The 21,514-nt window shown below is 61.4% G+C and overlaps 1 protein-coding gene across 5 annotated transcripts in view; it reads right to left on the bottom strand.

Annotated features, from left to right (window-relative positions):
- The window catches only part of ADGRB1 (adhesion G protein-coupled receptor B1), a 97,419-nt gene that overhangs the window by 54,119 nt on the left and 21,786 nt on the right, over positions 1-21,514 (bottom strand). For all 5 annotated transcript variants that reach the window (XM_073018427.1, XM_073018426.1, XM_073018428.1 and 2 more), the window contains exons 3-17: positions 18,419-18,580; positions 16,998-17,108; positions 16,426-16,590; positions 16,107-16,271; positions 15,272-15,436; positions 13,959-14,123; positions 13,642-13,743; positions 12,074-12,180; positions 11,723-11,917; positions 11,153-11,221; positions 10,436-10,544; positions 6,535-6,678; positions 5,948-6,023; positions 5,662-5,764; positions 4,326-4,369 (exon numbers count right to left, since the gene is read on the bottom strand). In XM_073018427.1, coding sequence (XP_072874528.1) covers positions 4,326-4,369; positions 5,662-5,764; positions 5,948-6,023; positions 6,535-6,678; positions 10,436-10,544; positions 11,153-11,221; positions 11,723-11,917; positions 12,074-12,180; positions 13,642-13,743; positions 13,959-14,123; positions 15,272-15,436; positions 16,107-16,271; positions 16,426-16,590; positions 16,998-17,108; positions 18,419-18,580 — 1,882 coding nt within the window. The remainder of the gene's footprint in view (positions 1-4,325; positions 4,370-5,661; positions 5,765-5,947; positions 6,024-6,534; positions 6,679-10,435; positions 10,545-11,152; positions 11,222-11,722; positions 11,918-12,073; positions 12,181-13,641; positions 13,744-13,958; positions 14,124-15,271; positions 15,437-16,106; positions 16,272-16,425; positions 16,591-16,997; positions 17,109-18,418; positions 18,581-21,514) is intronic.

The raw sequence follows: 21,514 nt of genomic DNA, 5'->3' as shown, positions 1-21,514 counted from the left end.
GTTGATTCTCACTGGGTCAGCGCTCAATCCTAGGGATACAGACATGACTATGACATAACTGCCACTGTCCCCCCCACCCCACACCAGTAGAGACACATGTGGTCAAGGAACTATATAGGGACGGGCCACAGTAGAGGCAGTGTCTATGGCTTGGAACATTTGGGAACTCCCAAAGCTCCCACCCGCTCTGCTCCCCATTTTCCTCCGTAGCACCCCCAGTCCCCAGGCCCTCACCACCACAAGCCAGGCTGGTGCAGGAGTGTGGGGGAACAGGAGCACTCGAGCCAGGCTGCCAGGCCAGTGTTTGGGACCAGATGATCCAGGATGTTAGGGCCTGGGAGGGTGGGGTTTGGTTACTATCTGGATGCTGGGGTGCAGGGACACCAGGTACTCTTAGGGCTCAGGGTTTAGAGCATGAGCAGACACCATGGGCTTGAGTGTTGAACCCATGGGTGCAAGTGTGTCTGCACACCCGGGGTAAGGCAGGCAGGTGATCTGCACTGCAGTGGAAGCCTGTAAGTCTTTCTAGGCTGCGCCGGTCACATGGTCAACTGCTGTATGTGGCTGGAAGAGGAGGTGGCCCTACAAGCACGTGACACACACAAGTCATTTCAGCTAAGACACCACAGCAGGACTCAGCCTGTGACCAGGATCAGGGCCCAGTGTATGACCAAGGTCAGGACTATGTGTGGCTAAGATTTGAGCTCAGTATATGAACTGGACCAGGGCTCAGCCTGTGACCAGGATCAGGGCTTAGTATGAGACTAGGATCAGGGCTCCACCTATGATCAGGATCAAGGCTTAGTATGTGACTAGAATTAGGGCTCAGCCTGTGAACAGGATCAGGGCTCAGTGAGTGAGTAGCATCAGAACTCAGTGTGTGAACAGGGTAAAAACAGTCTGAGTTTGGGATCTGGGCTCTATCTGTGACTAGTTCAGTTATGAATAATGATTATGGCTCTAAGAGTTCACTACTTCTCAGCTGATGGTGACTGATGGCTCTCACTCCCCTGCCGCTACAAACCACTGCACTGCCCACACACGGAACCCCTCCCCAGATGCATGAGACTCTTTCTCATCCAAGTGCACAACCGACACAGGCCCACACCAGCTTGGACCCAGTCCCCTGGGCCCCTGCCCATGGTCTCCACTTCAGGTCAACTGGGAAACTCAGCTCCCCTGAGATAGTTCACAGGGTGAAGAGTGGCCCCTGCAGTAGTCAAGGGAGGTGCCATCCAACTCAGAGCGGAGGGGAGGCGAGGGGCTGAAGGAAGGGGACCGAGATCAGCCTCAGTCCCTCCTCGCCAGCCTCGGCCCGCCCTCTAGGGCTCCAGGCTGCCCAGTTCCAGTGCTTTCAGCGGGACTGCAGGAGTCTCACGGCCTCAACACCCCACAGACAGCAGGTGTGCAGCATGGCCTGGCTCCCGGGCAGGGTCAAGGACCCAAGAGGCAACCTGGGCACAGTGCTGCCAGGCACTGCTTGGGCCACACTGGCACCTGCCTTCTGTCCTCCTGTCCTGAAGCCCTGGACCCAGGCACCAAGACCTTAGCACTCAGCGCATCCAGCCAGTGATGGGGTGGGGGGAGCACCTGGTATGACTGGCAGGTCCTGGGCCTTCCCCACACCTGTGACTTTTAGGGTCGACTGAAGCCACGCGGACGCCAAACACACTGAGGCCTGGACCGCAGTCCTGCTGTCCCCGCCCCTGCCTAAAAGCAGGCAGACGCTGGCCACAGGGTCAGGAAGCCAAGGCTTCCAGGGTGCAGGCTCTGCCCAAGGCCACACAGCATGTCCTCTTCCGCCACAGTCTGGGTCCTTGGGCCAGGTCCTTGTCCCGGCTCACTGGACAGTCCCCTCACAGCCTGCTGCCCTGGAGGACAAAGGGGATGCTTTCCTTTCTAAAAAGCAATTTACTATGCAGGCCCCCCAGGGGCCCACAACCTCCATCTGGTAAGACTGCCTGGGGACTGATCGCCAGGGAGCAATCAGAAGTGCGGGTGGAGGTGTCCTCGCAAGGACGCTGGTCACGCTGGCATTTATGTTGGTGGAGAGGGAAGGCTCCTGAAGGCCACCAGCAGGGGCTGGTTGGGTGAGTGAACCAGGGTGCTGCCCCCCGAGAGCTGCAGCATCCAGCGAACGGCCCGGAGGGAGGGTTTCTGCACCGTGGGAAGGGGCTGTACTGGTGGAAGTGGCTGCGGGGGTGAGAGACCCACCTGCAGCCCCCGCACTGCCACCCCCTGAAAATGCGAAGCCCTGGGGTTGGCCCGGATAATGCAAGCAGGGGAGCTTTTCTCTTGCATTTTATTTTTCCACCCTTACAAGAGCTAGAGAGCTGGCTCCCCAGGGCTGCAAGGCACCCAGCCCTCCCCAGCCCGGCTGCCAACCCCAGACCCAGGGCAGGAAGGACAGCAGAGTCCACCGTGTGGGGTGCAGAGAAGGCAGGAGCCTGGCGTGACCTGCCAATCCCACCTTGAGGCCTTTGCCCTGGCTGCTCCTTCCCCTGCGACGCTCATCCCCAGACATTCACGTGCAGAGCCATGCTTGCCAGGCCTCTGCTGAAACCTCCCCTCCCATCGGAGGCGTGCATGACCCTGCTTGCAAAGGCCACTCCCCGCCTGCATCCAGCCCCTGCTAGCTTCCCTTCCTGGCCCGTGCACAGCCGGGCATCACCGCACTGCTCCGTCTGTCCCTGTTCCCCATCCCTCCTCACTGGGGAGAGGAGACTGAGGGCTGGGGCCTGCTAGTCAGTGCCCATCAGAGGGCAGTGACTGCCGGAGGAGGGTGGTGGCAGTGGGTGATGGGTGGATGGATTCAAGAACAGGCAGATGGAGGAACGGGTGGATGGGTGGTGGGTGGAGGGTGGTGGCAGTGGGTATAGATTAAAGAACAGGTGGACGGAGGAGAGGGTGGATGGTTGGTGGGTGGAGGGTGGTGGCAGTGGGTATAGATTAAAGAACAGGTGGACGGAGGAGAGGGTGGATGGGTGGTGGGTGGAGGGTGGTGGCAGTGGGTATAGATTAAAGAACAGGTGGACAGAGGAGTGGGTGGATGGGTGGTGGGTACGCGGAGAATCATGACACCCAGCCCCCACTAACTGTCCTCACCCTGCCGCGGCCTCCCCTGAGCCCCTGCCTGCCTCTGCCTGCTCCTCCTGGCCGGCTCCCTGCTCCTCATACCCTCAGCCTCCCTGCCCTTGCTCCAGCTGTCTCCTCCTGAGCTGCCTGCCCCCCTCTCCCTGCCAGGCAGCCTTGTCCTCCAACGCCTGCCACTCATGGAGCCTTCCCTTGCCTCTCAGGACACATACTTGTCCCTGCACTACGCACCACGCAAGGGACCATCACATGTGCCACTGGCGCCCAGGTGGCCATGCAGACCACACACTCAGCCTGGGAAAGGGGTGCAGGGAGCCTTGAGGCTGGTGATGTCAGAGCAGCCAGGAGGGACTGGGGCTGAGGGAACCAGAGGAACACCCTAGGAGGAGGCGGGTGGCAGGGCGCACACACCCAGGTCCCTGACCACACACTGCAGACCCCTCAGGCTGGAGCCACAAGTCGGGACCCGGCCGCCATCGCTCTATCCATCTCCCCACGTCATGGCCTAGCTCAGCCCTGGGCGCTGGCACTTCGGGCCTTTACACAGACTCTTCCTCTGACTGGGCAAGGTTCTCTTCGCTGCCCTCGCCTTGCTGTCTGGGAAGATGGCTCCACTCTGGCACACCCACCAGGGCCTCGAGATGGCACCCCACAGCCCGACTGCTCCTCGCGGAACCCCACATAGGGCATGGAACTTGCTCCAGCTGTGCCGCAGTGCCTGGGCCAGCTGGCGCCCAACAAGTGCTTGGCCCGCAACTGCACAGGACACATGGCCACTGAAGACCCCAGGGGCCCATGCCCCCATCTGATGAGCCTGAAGTTCCCGTTCCACCTCCTGACGCCCTGGTCTGCCATGGCAGCTTCCGCAGCCCCTCAGCGCCTGGCACCCACTTGCAGACCTGAATGCCAGGATTCCACCTGCTCTGGGCATGGGGCTAGCAGTGGGGGTGGGGGACAGGCCAGGACACCTGCCCATCACCTGGCCTGGGGTTGGACCTCCATGTCCGCTCCTCCCTGAACTGTGGACGTCCCTGGGAGGGGGTGGGAGGCAGCCTGGTGGGCTCCAGAGCCAGACAGTGAGTGACAGGTGGTGACAGGGAGGCCCATGTGGGTACACAGACAGCTGGGGGGCCAGCGGCCGAGACCTAAAACCTGCACCCCTCCCCTACTGAGTCAACCTCCCACGAACCCCACCCCATACCGTCAAGGCCATGAAATCCAAGTGAACTTACATATCCGTCTCATCCCACAGGATACAGGTCTGGTTGGTGGTGCCCTGGGAAAGAGGAGAGAAGAGTCAGGGCCCCTGGCGGCCAGGACCAGCCCCCACCCTCGGGTCACCATGGGAACCACCTACAGGTGTGCTGTCAGGCATGCTGCCTGTGCGGGTCCTTAACAGACTGCGTTTTGTGAGGAGATAACTGAGTCCAGGGTGGAGACAGCAGTGGCCCAAGGTCACCTGGGCTTGGCACAAGTCTCCCAGAGCCCAGGTCCAGTGGCCGGGCTGGGCAGCAATGGCTGAAATCCGTCTCTGGTATGAAGTAGCGTGATGGGAAGACCCTTCTTCCGGGGCCTAGTGAGCAGGGGTCACCGGGCACACAGTGGCCTCTGTAAGCGCCCTGCACTGCTCTCACGTCTTACTAGCCTTCCTGGGACACAGCCTTGCCAGGCCTGCCACACACTAGCACTGCCAAAATGGGGCTGCAACAGCAGGGAGGGTCAGCGTTCCTGAGGCTGGATCTAGGGCGCGGCCTGCTCTGAGCAGCTGTGAGACTCAGTCATCACCCAGCCCCATCGTTCCCACTTGATAAGGGAGGGAACCATGGCACAGAGAGGTTGAACAACTCTCCCAAGGTCACACAGCTAGAAAGGACAGGGCTGGGTTCTCCTGTGGCTTCCTACAGCCCTGGCCTGGGCTGGAGGCCTGGCACTGCTCAGTCCTGGTACGGTAACCCAGGCAACGTGTTCCCTGGGGGCCCTGGTTCTCAGCCCATCAGAAAGGCATCTCAGCCCCTACTCCTCTGAGGCCCAACAAAGAGCTCTATGGAGCTCCAAGCAGCAGGGTTGGGACCTGGCTGGGGTCACATAGCAGCTGTGGCCTGAGGCCGGGGCTTCCCGCCGGGGAGTGCTGGGAGGATGCTCCTGTGCTGAAATCCCAGGGACCCTGAGGCGAGGCCTGGCGTCAGCCCTGGCAGTGCTGGCAGAGGTGTACTTACACCCCCAGCTTCTCCGTGGCCGGGCATCTGGGGGCCAGGAGTCATGGGACAGGCTCCACTTCTCAGAAGGGGAACAACCAGGCCAATGGTGGCTGGAGGGCAGAGTGGTTGGAGCCCAGGTGGGGAGTCAGGCACAGATGGAGTTTCAGTACCTCACCTGCTGTGTGACCCTGGGCAAGTCACCGCACCTCTCTGAGTCTGTTTCCCCACCTATAATCCAGGGAGAAAAGCAGCTCTCGCAGGTTAGAGCTGTTGTGAGGAGGCCTCAAAGGCTTACTGGCTGAGGAGTGGGACAGAATTCACGCACGTGCGTTTCTGCAGGCATCAGAGCGTGCGTGCGGATGGCACTCACATTATACATGTGGGCAAACTCGATCTCCAAGGGTGTGCGAAGGGAGCGAGGCGGGGGCTTCACAGTCACGGAGATCACCTTGGAATTCAGGACGGTCGTGTTCCTGCAAGAGACAGAGGCACAGGTGTTGGGGGAGCCCTCCCAGCCCAGGCTCTCCCTGAGGGCCCCTGCACCTCTCGCCACCCTCCACCCCCAGCCCATCATCCACACCTCCAGGCCCCCTGGCCTCCCCCTTTACCTCCTGTGGCTGGGGTCCTGCCCACCCCACCTGCCCTGCGCTGCCCACCTCTGCAGGGCCAGGAAGCTGCCCAGGTTCCGGTAGAGCACGGTGCCCACCACAAACACAGACGCTTCGTCGGCCTCTGGAAGAAAGTGCACTGTCAACCCCAGCCCCTGTCCCCACAGCCAGGGCGGGACTTGGCAGCCTGACCTGGACCCCGCTGTTGCTGGCCTCTGCCGCCCATCTTCAAGGTCACGTCCAGGGCCCTGGTGGATGGTGAGGCCCACCCACCCACGGACACAGTGCTGCAGCCGGGGAGCTGGGGCAACAGCCAAGTGGGAAGAGGGAGACCGGGCCATTCCCTGGGGCATCCTGAGAGCTGTGGGCAGGCAGGACGTGTAACAGGGTCCTTGACATGTGACTCCCTGTCCCTCCCTGAAGTGAGGTGGCTCATCCTGACCCCTCTGCCTGGGCCTCAGGGTTAATCCACAGGCCCTGGCCCCAGAGAGGGCAAGGAGGGCTTCCTGGAAACGGGGAGCCCCTTGAGAACTGCCCAACTCTGAGGTAGCAGCTAGACTCCAGAGGGGTGGTGACCACCCGTCTCTGGGGCCCACGTTCCCCATGAAGGTCCCCCGGCTCCCTGAGCCCCTCACCTGCCAGCCCGGTGGAGAAGACACTCTTGGACACAGTGACCCTGTCCTCCGGCACCTTGGCCCAGTCACCCGTGGCCCGCCAGCCCTTCATGGGGAAGCTGATGTCAGTGGCTCCGCTGGCTGGGAGCTTATGGATGCTGAGGACTGGGAGCAGGGTCAAAGGGGCGAGAGATAGAGAGAAGGGAAAGTCACAGATGCGGTGGGGCCTCAGCTGCAGGAGTTGAGGCGCAGGCCTGGCAGTGCAGGGTGATGCCGCGGGGAGCCCATGGCTCAGAGGCAGACCCCAACTCCCTGCACCCTGGGCCCTGTGCAGGCTCCACACTCCCTGGGTGGGCCTTGTCCCCAGACCTCGGTGAGGTCCAGGAGCAGGGACAGCAAGGAGCACCAGGCAGAGGCTGGGCCAGGTCTGGTCCTGCTGAGTTGGAGCCTTGGTGAGGGGCGTGGGGCCTGCCCCTCCCACCCTCCATGGCCCAGAAGGTTGTCAAAGGCAGATTCTGGGGTCTGTCCTGTGGCCATGGAGGGATCTGCAGGGACCAGGCACCCCCTCAGCGACCCCCACTCCCTCCTGGGACAGGGGAGCCCAGTTTCCCTCCAGCTCTGTGAGCTGATCCTGCCTCCCCTCCCTCTGTGGAAGGGGGATGGGGGCTTCCCTGCCTCAGGGCTCAGGCAGCAAAGGGCAGCATGGGCCATGGTGAAAGAGGGGACCCAGTGTTCCCTCCCATTCTGCAAAGGAAGGCATTGGGGGTGCAGAAAGGCCCTGAGCTCAAGGTGGAGGGGCATGAGGACAAGGCAGCAGGTTTGGGGCAACTGAACGGGAAGAGAGTTTGGGGAAGTGCTGCTGGGGTGGAAGCAGGTGCTGACAGGGACCCACCGCTCTAGGGGAACCTGGCCCTGGGGCCGTGGCCTCAGCCCTAGCAGGCCCCAGTGGAGCCTCAAGAATGCAGCCCAAGATGGGGCAGGGAGAGGAGGAGACGGCATGAGCATCAGTAGCGCCAAACGCAGTTGGGGGCATGGAGGCCCAAGAATAGGGTTTTGCACCATGGATGTCACTGGCAGCCCGAATGGAGGGCAGAGGGAATTCGGACTGGGTGGGCACCCAGTGAGAGGAGGGGCAGGAGGGACCAGCAGAGAACCGGGGTTGAGGACAAGAGGAAATATGCAAAGGACAAGTGGCCTGCACAAGGAGCTGCTGGGAAGCCGCAGTGGGGGATGGGGGCAGACTGATGCTGAAGCAGCGCCCTGGAGCAGGTGAAGGGGTGGGAGGCTGGACACAGGATCATTGAGGGGCGGTGGAGGGCTGGCGTGGGCACCAGGGTGGGCTGTGGCAGGTGTGCCTGGGTAAGGGGCAAGCTTTTAAATCTTTCATTAGAACAGGATGAAAAGTGGCAGAATTACTGAAATAGTAGCAATCAGTCATGTTGATGTTTCTAGTTGAAGCATTTCACTATGGAAAAAGCAGAACTTTGTCTTTGTTTGTTTCTTAACGAGACAGCCCATTGCTCAGGCTGAAGCGCAGTGGTGTGATCACAACTCATTGCAGCCTCACCTCCTGGGTTCAAGCCATCCTCCCACCTCAGCCTCCCTAGTAGCAGGGACTACAGGCGCACCACCATGACTGGCTAATTTCTCAAAAAAATTTGTAGAGACAGGGTTTCACTGTGCTGCCCAGGCTAGTCTCAAACTCCTGGGCTCAAGCGATCCTCTTGCCTTGGCCTCCTAAATAGCTGGGATTACAGGCATGAGCCACTGCGCCTAACCTGTCTTTAATTTAAAAGGTTAATGCTAGTTAGCCTTCCAAAGACACTATAATAATGTCGATCCGTCTTGGGCATGTTTTAGTGGGGCTTGTTCGAGTACAATAGGCATGAAGCTATGGTTTCCACCAGACATGTCTGAGAGCTGCCTGCAGTACAGGCCTGGTCGCATGGAAGTTAGGGTTGCTTAATTTAAACGTCCTCGGGCTGTTTTAGGCTGGGGATGGGACACCTCAGGAGTGCCAAGCACCTTCTGACGAGATGAATATTGAAATGAACATTTCTATTGGTGAAACCACTGGGTCATCAACCCGGTCGTGGCAGGTCTCTGGGTTTAAGGCTGGCTGCAAGGATCAGAGTTCAAGCCTTCGTAGTCTGTCTACGTGCAGCTTGTGTCATTGTGGCCTACAGCTCTGACGGTCGAGAGGGATTATTCCTTTCACCTGGTATGCATAAACAGACGCCATGGGAAGCCGCTGTCGCTGGCGTCCAGTTCTTGGCAGCTGAGTGAGGGAGGGATGTAGGGGTGGGGGCCTGGGCAGAGAAGCAAGGTCCTGGGAGTGAGTGAGGCTGAGCATGGTTAGTGGAGCGTATGGGATGCACAGGGCGTCTGCGTTGTGCTATAGCTTGAATGTGTCCTGTAAACGCTTACATGTTGGAAACTGAATTCTCAATTTCTTTTTTTTTTTTTTCTTTGAGACGGAGTCTCGCTCTGTCGCCCAGGCTGGAGTGCAGTGGCCAGATCTCAGCACACTGCAAGCTCCGCCTCCCGGGTTCACGCCATTCTCCTGTCTCAGCCTCCCAAGTAGCTGGGACTACAGGCGCCCGCCAACTCGCCCGGCTAGTTTTTTGTATTTTTAGTAGAGACAGGGTTTCACCATGTTAGCCAGGATGGTCTCGATCTCCTAACCTCGTGATCCACCTGTCTCGGCCTCCCAAAGTGCTGGGATTACAGGCTTGAGCCACCGCGCCCGGCCTGAATCCCCACTTTCATCTGCTAATGGTACTTGGGGGTGGGGCCTTTGGGAGGTCATGAGGGTGGACCCCATGATGGCTTTAGTGGCATTATGGGAAGGAAGACCTCAGCAGGCATTCTTGCTCCGTCTCTCATGGGCTGCCTCTGCCATGCTGTGCTGCAGCAGGAGGGCACTCACTCACAGCTGGAGCTGTGATCTTGGACTTTCCGGCCTCCACAACCTCTCATCTTTATAGATTACCCCTTCAGTGACAGCAACAGGAAACGGACTGAGACACGGTTATGAAGCACGTGGGGTAACCACAGTGCTCGGGGTTCGAAGTATGTGCTGGCCATTCCAGGGACCATGGGCCGTGCCGAGCACCCTGGGAGCTGGCCACCAGTTATGTCCTGGGCACCAGTGTAGGCACTGGGCAACGCTCCAGGGTGTGTGTGCTGGCAAAGTTCAGCTGATCCTGGTCATATCACTAGAGGTTAAGCATCCCCACAGGGGAGGTGACACTGTTCCTCCTTGGGGCTCTGTGGATCATAGCTGGGGCCAGCATCCACTCCTGGGTCCTTTGCTTTGAGAGACTCTCTGACCAAGGCAGGGAAAGTTTGGGAAATGTGGCTTTTGAGAGGTATCTGAGGGCACTGTATAACCGTCACTAAACAGAATTGCTATGAGTGTTTGTAATGACAGTCACCTTTTACCCCGGGGTTCAGGCACTCACTCGCCTCATCAGTCTCTACCTCCCCGTGAGGTGGGCACTGTTATCATCGCATTTTAGAAACGAGGAAACCGCGGAGCTGGGTGGGGTCCCGGCCCCTCTGGGAAGGCACTGCTGGGACTGACAAGCGGGAAGGTGTGGGCTGCACAGACCCTGCCTCTGAAGCTCCACAGGGAGGACACCAGGGGTGACAGGCAGAATGAGCCCCGGCTCCCGGTGGGTACATGTGAGGTGCTGGCTGGGGGAATGGTGCTCCCTGGTCCGCAGCCCCTGGGCTGTGTCTGATCCCCTCCCAGGTCACATCATCAACCCTCTGGAGACTGAAAACAGGACCCATCTGAGAAATCGGCTGGGAGAGCCCACAGAGGCTGTCTGGTCACTGCCTCTTTATACAGACGAGGACGCTGAGGCCCAGGGCTGCAGAGCAAGGCGTGGGGGTGGCAACAGGCGGGCAGGCTTACCCAGGTTGTCTGTCACCTGGTATGCATCCCTCAGGTCCTTCATACGAAAGCCGATGACGTCCACAAAGTCCTCCACCAGCCGGAACAGCTCCTTGGCGTTGGGGCCCGCCTGGGGGGCAGGGGGGTGAGCAGCCCAGGGAGGAGGCCCCGCCATACCTCAGCCCCTGCCTCCTTCCCTTCCCTGTCCCTCCTTTTCTTATTGGCCATTTCCTAACATTTCGAGGAAGTGGGGCTGGTGATCTCTGAGTACTCCACTTTGGGGATGAGAACGCAGATGCCCAGAGGGGCTGCTGTGCCCCACTCATGGGAAGCCCAGGCTAGGGGAGAGTCTCTGGATACCCACAGCCCCCATGCCAGGTGCCACCCAGGGCCAGGAGTGGCGGCTGCTGGAGGTCAGCTTGGGGGAATGAGCACTGCCACTGCCCCCCTTGAGGAGGGCTCTCTGTCCCAGCCGCCTCGGGGTTCCCATGTGCTCAGTGTTCTCCTGAACCTCCTCACTGAGCCCCATGAAATAAATGACTATCCTTAGACAAAGGAGGAAACAGGCTGGGAATGCTGAGCTTCCTCAGTGCCACCAATACCAACAAGAGGCCAGCCTGGGATCCCACCCCAGAGCGCCCAGCGGGACCCCACCCCAGGCCAGCTGGAGACCAGGGAGGCACCAGCTGTGCCTGCACCCCTCCTGAGGCTGCTGACTGTGGGGGCCCCAGGCCCTACCAGTTGGGCCTCCTCCCACTTGTCCCGATTCTCCTCTGCCAGCAGGTTGCTAAGGATCTGGACAAAGTTCTGGAAAGAAGAAGAAGGGCCAGTGACAGAGAACAGGGCACAAAATCACCGTTCACTGTGACCAGGGTCAGGACTCAGTGTGTGACCAGGGTCAGGGTTCAATATGGGACCAGGATCAGGGCTCAGAGTGTGACCAGGGTTGGAGCTCACTGTGACCAGGGCCAGGGTTCAATGTATAACCAGGATTGAGGCTCAGTGTATGACCAGGGTCAGGGTTCAGCATGTGACCAGGGTTAGGGTTCAGTATGTGACCAGTGCCCAGGCTCAGTGTGTGACCAGGATCAGGGCTCAGTGTGACCAGGGTCAGGGATCAGTGTGTGACCAGGGTCAGGGCTCAATGTGTAACCAAGATTAGATGAGTGACAAAGGTCAGAGTTCGACCTATGACATGGGTTAGGGCCCGGGCTGTGGTCAGGGTTGAGGATCCATCTCTAAGGTCCAGGAGGGCTCCCCAGACACCTTCCTGACACCCTCTTGCAAAATCTCCCTTGGGGAGCCCACCTGTACATCCCCAGGGGTGGGGCTGTAGTACGCCCTTCGGAAAATCTCTGTCATGTTCCTCAGGACATCGATGGTGGACAGCAGGTCCCCGCTGTAGCTAGTCCCGTCCTGAGAGATCTCCACCAGTGTCTGGATGACCTCTGAGACCCCCTCCCCCGGCAGCCCTCGCTGAGCCTTGGCCAGGTGCTCCCGGGTCTGCGGAAGACGGAGAGGGCGGGTGCCTTCACCTCTGTGGGACACATCCAGGCAGCCACCCAGGACCTCCCACGCCTAGGACCCTCTGCAGGATCCCAACCTGTGTGGCCGGGGTGGTTGGGGAGGGGTTGGGGACCCCCAGGAACTGGCACTCACCATCATCTGGATGTTTCTGTAGTCAATGGAAACACAACGGATATAGGTGGGGGGCTCCCAGTAGGCGATGCCTTCCTCGTCCAGCTCACACCGTCGCAGGATGAGTCCTAGGGAGACCTCCCCCTTCTCAGGTGGATACCCATTGCCGGGCCCAGGAATTCCACCCTCGGCCCCTGGCAGCAGACCCTCTGGATGGGACCCTGTGGGCCCCAGAAACAGGGACTTGCCCATGGCCTCACGCGGAGAGCTGAGTCCACACAGGGACCTCATTCCCTTCAACACATTTCGAGCTGCTACCTGCCCCAACGACTCAGGACCCAGCAAGAGCTAAGCCTTCAGGAACCCCGCTGCATGGAAGTGGAGCTCTCGGCTGAGCAGGGGCTTCAGAGTTCAACCATGAGCTCATTCGGAGCCCCTTCTAACTAACCCAGAGCCCTGGAGGGAGCCAGCACCCTGGGCCCCTGCCTGGCTGCATCCACCGGGCTACAGGGGCCTCAGCCTGGCCCGGAGACACAGGGGCAACCTTGGGGTGCTGCTGGGCATTAAGGGGAAAACAGCTTTAAACATGGCACACCCTGTGATACAGAGCTCACTCCCAGGACATCATCAGAGAAACAGGGACAGCTGAGTGTTTATAAGGTGGCGGCAGCCACAGAGAACTGTCACAAGACAAGTTCAACCCCCGACAAGAGCCGCGGGACAGGATGCAGAACCTGGTTTAGATGGGGCCAAAAATGAGGGGCACCGGGAGACCCAGCCATGCACGTGGACCAAAGGCCAGGGGAGGCACGCCACCGTGCGGCATTCACGTGCTTCATTTTGCTTCTCAGCATTTGCAATCTGCTACCAAGAACATGCTCTGTTCTGTAATCAGAAGAGCGAGGGAGGAGCAGCAGCTGCAGCTGGCAATACAGGGCCCCCGCCGCCGTCCCCCACACCTCCCCACAGCAGCTCCGAGCAGAGGAACCCCGACTGCTCTCATCCTACAGAGGAGAACACTGAGGCTCAGGGAGGTTAAGTCAGTTTCTGAATGTCACACAGCAAACAAGGGCAGAACCAGAGTTTGAACCTGGGCTCCCATCCTCCCTGCCTGCTGCCTGTCAGGGACATAAAGCACTTGTACTTCTTCAAAAAGGAGGGGCGAAGGAGGCCCACCCCTAGTGCAGTGAGCCCTTCCCCACGGAGCCCTGCTTTCTCCTTGAGGCTGGCATTCAACGGAGACCTCCTCTTCCTGTCCCTGCAAGCCCAGGGCAAGTGCATTCACTTCCCTGTGCCTCAGTTTCCCAACTGTAAATGGTGGCGGCTTCTTGGGTTGCTGAGACTCCACGGATGTCTTGCATTAGGGCGGAGCATGGGTGCCAGCCCCTAGCGAGTGCTCAGAACAGCGGCTGCCACAGAGTTCTCACACGGTGCCCTGGGCTTGCGGCCCCACCACCCCGCACCAGCGCACGCAGGCTGTCTGGGCTCCGTGCCTGGGCCGTGTCCCAGTGCTGACAGCACCTCAGGGTGGGCATCACCATGAGGGCAGGATGGGAGCCTCCATACACCACGTGCTCTCCAGCGCTCACCTGTGGCGTTGCGGGGACACCTGACGGCAGCCACCTCTCCCGCTGGGGTCTCCTTCCAGATCACAGCACCAAAGTTGTCCTCATCACAGATCTCATGGGGCTCTGCCAAGGAGCCCAGGACAGGGGTTCAGGAAGGGGTACTGAGAGCCGGCAGCTGGCTCTGGAAGGCCCAGACCCTTGCAAGGCGCCTGGAGCGCGCATCACTATGAGGACAGGATGGGAGCCCCCAACACACCACGTGGGTGACAGCTGAGCCCGAGCCTGCCTGATTGCCACCAGCCCTCCCCACCGCCCAGCCCAGGTGGGAGGGGCCTCACCAGGACACCGCTGGGTGCCGCACTGCCGGTACTCATCCTGGGGGCCCTGGCAGACTGCTCCCCCGAAGAAGGGCCCGGAGCAGACGCGCTCCCGTCGCTGGCTGCCAGCTCCACACGTGACGCTGCAACTGCCCCATGACGCCCAGGCCTGCCACTTGCCATCCACTGCAGGCACAGCCAGACACAGGGCACAGGCGACAAGGAGGGCGGGGTCCAAGAGCCACAGTGACACGAGGACACAGACAGGGACGCGCACAGAGCCGTGCGGCAGTGAAACACAGGGACCCAGGGATGTGGGGCAGGAGGTCAGGAGAAGGGAAATTCAGACCAGGAGAGGAGAAACCAGTCATCAGCCTGATAGAAAATAAAACAAACTCCCACATGCTTAGCCAACCCCACCACCCTCCACGCCTCACTGTGCACCCCGCTACCCCACGGCCACCCCACACTCCTCTTCGCCATGGACACCCCAAGTCCCACTGTACACCCCGCTACCCCACAGCCACCCCACACTCTACTTCCCCCACAGACACCCAAGTCCCACTGTGCACCCCGCTACCCCACGGTCACTCCACACTCCACTTCCCCCACAGACACCCCAAGTCCCACTGTGCACCCCGCTACCTCACGGCCACCCCACACTCTACTTCCCCCACAGACACCCAAGTCCCACTGTACACCCCGCTACCTCACGGCCACCCCACACTCTACTTCCCCCACAGACACCCAAGTCCCACTGTGCACCCCGCTACCCCACGGTCACTCCACACTCCACTTCCCCCACAGACACCCCAAGTCCCACTGTGCACCCGCTACCTCACGGCCACCCCACACTCTACTTCCCCCACAGACACCCAAGTCCCACTGTGCACCCCGCTACTCCATGGTCACTCCACACTCCACTTCCCCATGGACACCCCAAATCCTACTGTGTACCTCGCTACCCCACAGTCACCCCATACTCCACTTCTCCCACAGACACCCCAAGTCCCACTGTAAACTACCCCACAGTCACTCCACACTCCACCTCCCCATGGACACCCCAAGTCCCACTGTGCACCCCACTCCTCTCCCCATGGCCACCCCATGCCCCACTCTCCTCATGGCCCCCCCTCACAGTGCACCTCACTCACCCTGCAGCCACTCCACGCCCCGTTTCCCCCATGGCCACCGCAGACCCCACTGTGCACCCCGCTTCCTCCTCAGTCACATACCAGGGTCCATGGTTACCCCCACCCGCCATGGGGCTTGTCCCCTCCCTAGAGGTTCCTGCTTGTTAGGTGCCCCCAACCCCAGCCTGGCGCACCCCTGACCTGGGCACTGCTGCAGGAAGCAGTCTCGGGTCTCAACCCAGTGACCCTGGCACTCGGCACCCCCATAGGAAGGCCCGTTGCATTCACGCGTGCGCTGCTGTCGGCCCTGGGAGCAGCTGGCGGAGCAGGCGCTCCAGCTCGACCACTCGTTCCAGTTTCCATCCACTGCCCGGCCCGGGGGAGGAAGGGGACACGAAGTGGGCGTGAACACCCGGCACCCCAATGCCTGGCTTGGGATGTGGGTGTGAGTACCCTGGGGGGCTACTGCTTCACACTCAGCCTAGGACATAGGTGAGAACACCCTGGGGGCCACTACCCACACCCAGCCTGTGACATTGGTGAGAACACCCTGGAGGCCACCACCCCACATCCAGCCTGTGACATGGGTGAGAACATCCAGGCTGGGACACGAGAGAGTAAACCCCGGGGGCCACCACCCCATATCCAGCCTGTGATATGGGTGTAAACACCTTGGGGGCCACCAGCCCACACCCAGACTGTGACATGGGTGTGAACACCCTGGGGGCCAGCAGCCCTCACCCAGCCTGGGACATGGGTGAGAACACCCTAGGGGCCACCACCCCACACCCAGCCTGGGACATGGGTGAGAACACCCTGGGGGCCACCACCCCACACCCAGCCTGAACATGGGTGGGAAATGCCCCAAGATCACACCTCAGCCTGCTTCCTGAACCCAGTCTGAGGTTCCGACCTCTGAGCACCCTGAGGTGGGTCTGGAGTGGGCAAAACTGGGTTCCCAGGCCTGGCCAGTGGCCTACTGTGACCTCTCCTTTCTTCCCTTCCTCCCTGCCCCCACGCCCTCCCTCTCACCTACCAGGGCACAGGGCAATGTTGCAAAACTTGGTTTGCTTCTCAGGGCCCTCACAGGGGTTGCCTCCAAACTGGGGGGGCCTGCAGGTGCGCGTGCGATCCCGAAAGCCACGGCCACAGGTGCTGGAGCAGAGGCTCCAGGGTGACCACTCGTCCCAGGCACCATGCACTGCAGAGGGACGGAAGGTGCTGCTGCCCTCTGCTGCCACGGTCGCTGAAGCCCTGGCCGCCCACTGCCCCAGCCCCCTGCTGCCCCAGCCCCCCACTGCCCCGGCTGCCCGCTGCCCCAGCCCCCCGCTGCCGAAGCCCAAGTTCCCACCCACCTGGGCACACGGCGGAGTTGTTGCACAGCCGCTGCTCGCGCAGGGGTCCGCTGCACTGCGTGCTGTAGGAGGAGGACACGCAGAAGCGCGTGCGGGTCTGCCAGCCCTCGCCGCAGGTGCTGGAGCACACGCTCCACGGGGACCACTCCTCGGCTGCTGGGTCACCTGCAGGCCCCACTACAGCGTCACAGGCCTGCCGCCCACGGGGCTGCAGTCAGACCGGGGCCGGATCCCGCAGCAGGAGGGCCGCCCTGCTGGGGAGCAGGCAGCAGGGCTGGGGCAGAGCCCCCAGGCCTTCGAACCAGGCTGATCTCAAGAACTGGTCATTTCCCCTACAAGGCTGGAAGCCCTGAGAGCCGGCCTGTGCCATCCCTGGGCCTCTGGGGTCTGGCCAGGGACAGGTCTCCTCACCTTACACCAGTTCCCCTAATGCCAGTCAGTCAGGAGACAAGAGCCCAGCACCTGACGGGTTAGTCTAGTTATTCAAGTTACTACCCATAACTAGTGGCGATTGTTAACTTACAGTATTTCCCAAAGCCCTAATCCTGCCCACCCCCCTCCCGCCAGCTCACCGGTCTGGGGGGCTGGGAACCCAAACTGCTGCAGCTCGTCCCCTAGCTCCTCACGCCGCCGGGCATCTGTGGACCGCAGGGACTGGCTCCGGGAGCTGGTGCGCCCAGCGGCTGCAGGACGGGCTCAGGTCAGCACGGGAGCAGTGCTTTGCCCCCGTCCTCTCTCTCTGTGGCCACAGTGCTCTGAGCCCGCCAGCACTGGGCCACCTGGCTCCACTGGACAGTTGGGAAGCCAGGGACCAGAGCGCCCAGCCTGGCACCAGCCCTCATCTGGTCAACAGGGGACCCTTCCTGTGGGTCCCGTCTCCCGTACCCTGTGCCCACTCCCTCATTGCCTTCATTGCCCACAGGCCAGCCTGCAGGACGGCAGCCCGCACTAAGTGGTGGCTGCTTTCCCCTGCCTGGCACCCCAACAGCGCCCCTGCCCCGGTCCCGCAGGCCAGCTGACGCCCCAGGCCCCTCCCCAGGCTCCTGAGAGGAGCTCCTCTCCCCAGGAAAGTTCACCAAGGAAAAAACAGCCCAAAGACAGTCTCATTACAACGTGATTTAACTTCATGGAAGCAGCTAAAAAATGCATGGGGTCATTAGAGAGCCTTATTAGAGAAATACATTCTGGAGGCAGCATCCGGCTGGGGCAGGAGGACTGGCTTGGCCAGAGCTCCCACAGCCAGCCTTCCGCACACCCTCCAAAACCCCCAATCCACAAACGGGAAGAAAGCCCCATCTAGGCCGGGTGCGGCGGCTCATGCCTGTAATCCCAGCACTTTGGGAGTCCGAGACAGGCGGATCACGAGGTCAGGAGATGGATACCATCTACTAAAAATACAAAAAATTAGCCGGGCGTGGTGGCAGGCGCCTGTAGTCCCAGCTACTCGGGAGGCTGAGGCAGGAGAATGGCGTGAACCCGGGAGGCAGAGTTCGCAGTGAGCCCAGATCTTACCACTGCACTCCAGCCTGGGTGACACAGCAAGACTCCCTCTCAAAAAAAAAACACCAAAAAACAAAAAAAAGAAAGCCCCATCTAGTCCCACCCAGCCCCAAGCACCACACTCTTCGGGGCCCTCACCTCTGCTCCCCCGGCTAGGCCCCACTCCCACGGGCCAGCCCCGAGTTGAGGTCCTGCTTCTCAGAGCCCAGACTCACCCTATCCACTCTTCCTGCAGGCCCCGCCCAGCGCCTGCCAGTCCCAGGCCCCGCCCCTACCTGGTCCCGCCCTAAGCCCCTCCCTCCACCGGCCCTGTTGCTCTGGGCCCTACCCCTCCCTGCCCCCACCAGCCCCTTGTGCTCGAGGCCCGGCCCCGCCCCCACGGGCCCCTCCCCGCCCCCACGGGCCCCTCCTCTCCAGGGCCCCGCCCCTCCCCCTCCCTCACAAGCCCCGCCTCTCCAGGGCTCTGGCTCCGCCCCGCCCCGCCCGCACTCACGGCCGCAGGCCTCGCGGTTGCACTGGCGACCCTCCTCCAGCACCCCCTCGCAGCCGCCGCCCTCCACTCCCGGCGCGGGCAGGCAGGTGCGCGTCCGCGTCTGGAGGCCTCCCCCGCAGTCCCGCGTGCATTCGCCCCACAGGGACCACAGCTTCCAGCCGCCTGCGGGGAGACCAGAGGGCGGGCATCAGGGTAGGGCAGGGGCTCGTGGCCTGGACGGGGTAAGTCATGGGGGTGCTAAGCCCGCCGAGTCCGGCCCGGGTCGGGAGGGGCCGCAGTGCCGGGAAAGGCCTGGCCTGGGAGGACCTGGGGGTCCGGTGTCTACCCAGCTCCCGGGTCCACTCTGGAGAGCTCAGGTCACGCCTGAGCCGGAAGGGTCCCCGTGTGCCAGCCGCCGCTGGACAGATTTGCTGCCAGGATGATGAAGGGATGACGACCTTCACCCACTCGAGGGCTGCCTCACAACTCAGCGTCCTGATGGTGAGCAGAGGGTAGAGGGGCCTGGCCGCCAAAGCTCTCCTTCCTGGCACGCCTGGAAGCCCCAAGGCTCCATCCAGTTTCTGGCCAGGCCCTGCTCATCAGAGCCTCAGTTTCCTCATGGGCTCAGCGGAGGGTTACCATCCTCATCACCAGGGCTCCACATTTCACACCCCAGCTGTGACCTGCAGCCGCTTCCTCACCCCACGCAGGGATACCAGTGGTGACCAAGGCCTCAACCAGGGCCTCGAACCCAGGGCACAGCCTGACTGAGCCTGCCCTGGACCTGGCCAGCTGGCCACACGAGGGACCCTAGGACAAATGCCTGCAGGCCCCTCCCCACGATGCCCCTGCCCTGATCCCAGCCACTCTGTTCAGCTTCTCTGGTGGGTCTTCCTCCATCCCGGCCCTAACAGTGCCCACGGCCTTTATGGACCTATGTTCCCCCAGCAAACCAGACCTCATGCCCCAGGAGTCTCTGCTCCCTGGGGGTCCTCGTGCTGCCAAGAACATTTTGGGCCACTTGGAGTGCCCATGGTCCTGGAGCACTGGGTAGCCATGGAGGAGCACAAAGCAGGAGAGGGCCACTGCCATCTGCGGGCCAGAGAGGGGCAGCGGCACCAGGGGGCCGGGAAGGGGCTGCCGCGTCCAGGCATCCCGCTTGGGCCTCCTGCCCAGCACTCTGGGCTAATGCACACCCACTGCGGCAGGGTCAGGGCAACTGGGAAAGGGCATCCAGCCCTTGCCAAGTGCCTGCTCCTGGCCAAGGTGGCGAGGAGACAGCTGGCGGCCACCACGAGGGGTCCCACCATGAAGTTGGGGCCACTGCCCCATGCTGCCACTGGGGAGCACTGGGGATCTGGCCTCTCGATCCCAGGCACAGCAGGGGAGGCCCCGGGGCAGCAATCAGGCCAAGCACAGGCCACCCTGACCCACCAGAAGGGCCCCAGGGCCTCTCGGAGCCTCAGGGAAGGGGCCCTGCCTCCCTCAGTGGGAGTGTGGACTGCAGGAGACCCCAGGGGAGCTCCAGCCGCCAGGTTCCCCCAGTGGCTCCACCACCCACTGGCCTCACTCCCATCATTTACAACATGAGGATAGTGGCTGACCTCCCAGGACTGAGCAGTGGGAAGGCAAACAGCAAAAATGCATGTAGGGAGGATGGTGTGTGGGCATTGTCATTTGGGTCAGAGTTGATTCCTGGGGCCCCACTTTGATTTTCAGCAAACTCAGTGTCCAACCAGAGCGCCCCCCACCCTGCCCCACTTCCCCACACCTATGCCAGGAATGGCCAGCAGGGGGTGCCAGGGGCACGGGGATGAGACGCAAGAGAGGGACTTGACCCGCCACAGCTGTGTGAGGAGTAGATGCCTCATTCTCCCTGCTGGGGACCATCGGGTGGGGGGAATCTTCCAGGCCCCCACACCTGCTGCAGAACCCTCTCCCTTCCCTCACAGAGCCATACTCCCATAGGTCCCAGAGAGGAGAGCACCTGGCTGCCTCCTCCACAGCATGCTTGGCCCATGCCATGCCAGGGGAGGTAGGGGACCCAGCACAGCCTCCAGGGCACAAGGGCAGGACAGGGTGGCACGTGCCCACAGCACAGGAACAGGTGACAGGCCCTTCGTGGCTGCCCTGTCACATGCCCTAACTCAGGACAAGGAGAGGAACCTGGACTTGAACTGGTGGTCAGATTCCAAACGCCCCCCCATCCCCCAGACTAAGGCCTCCTGCCAGGACTGACCGGGGCCCAGGCGCTCCAGACCTCAGTGGTCTCCCCTGCTGAAGGCATCTCACCCCCCGATTATGAGGCAAAGGCACAGATGGGGTCCTGAGAGGCGGGCCTGGCAATGGGTCAGGGTGGCACGTACTGCAGCACCCCCCTCGCCATCCCAGCCCAACCCCCACGCGGAAGCCTGAGTGACGTGGAAACTGGCAGTGGGTGGGAGAGAGAGGGTGTCCAAGCCAGGCTCATCGGAGGATGCCACTCGGTTCCCATGGCAACTGCTGCAGCGCGCAGCCTTTCAGGATAGACCCAGGTTAGGCCTCAGCTGCCAAAACACCCACTCATTTCAGGGCTGGTTACCTTGGTGACCCAGGTGGTAAGGATGTGGTAGGGGGAGAAGGGGCGGGGGCACATCAGAAGAGGCTGTGCAGGGGGGACACTGGCCCAGAGGATGGATCACCCTGCCCCCACAAACCAAGCCCTGACCCTGGTCACATACTGAGCCCTGACTTTGGACCCGTGCTGAGCCCTGATCCAGGTCACAAGATGACCCTGGACGCATACTGAGTCTGGATTCTAGTCACACTGATTCCTGACCCTGGTCACATATTGAGCCTTGTTCCTCATCACAGACTGACCTCTGGTCCTGGACACAGAATTCCTGATCCTGTCACATACTGAGCCCTGATCCCAGTCACAGACTGATCCTTCATCTTGGTCACACTCCTGCTACTAATGAACACTGAGAAAACAGTAGCTGCTACTTTTATTCTTGGTTTGTTTTTTATGTGTGTCCCCTCACATAGCTGACACTCAATAAGTGTTTGCCCAGTGAATGCATCAAAGCCAGGATGGAGCCCCTGGGGTCTGTAGTGCAGGGGCGCAGAGGTGTTCAA

The sequence above is a fragment of the Chlorocebus sabaeus genome, chromosome 8 (assembly GCF_047675955.1).
Source record: "Chlorocebus sabaeus isolate Y175 chromosome 8, mChlSab1.0.hap1, whole genome shotgun sequence".
NCBI lineage: Eukaryota > Metazoa > Chordata > Mammalia > Primates > Cercopithecidae > Chlorocebus > Chlorocebus sabaeus.
This window is presented reverse-complemented; position numbering and strand designations above follow the sequence as displayed.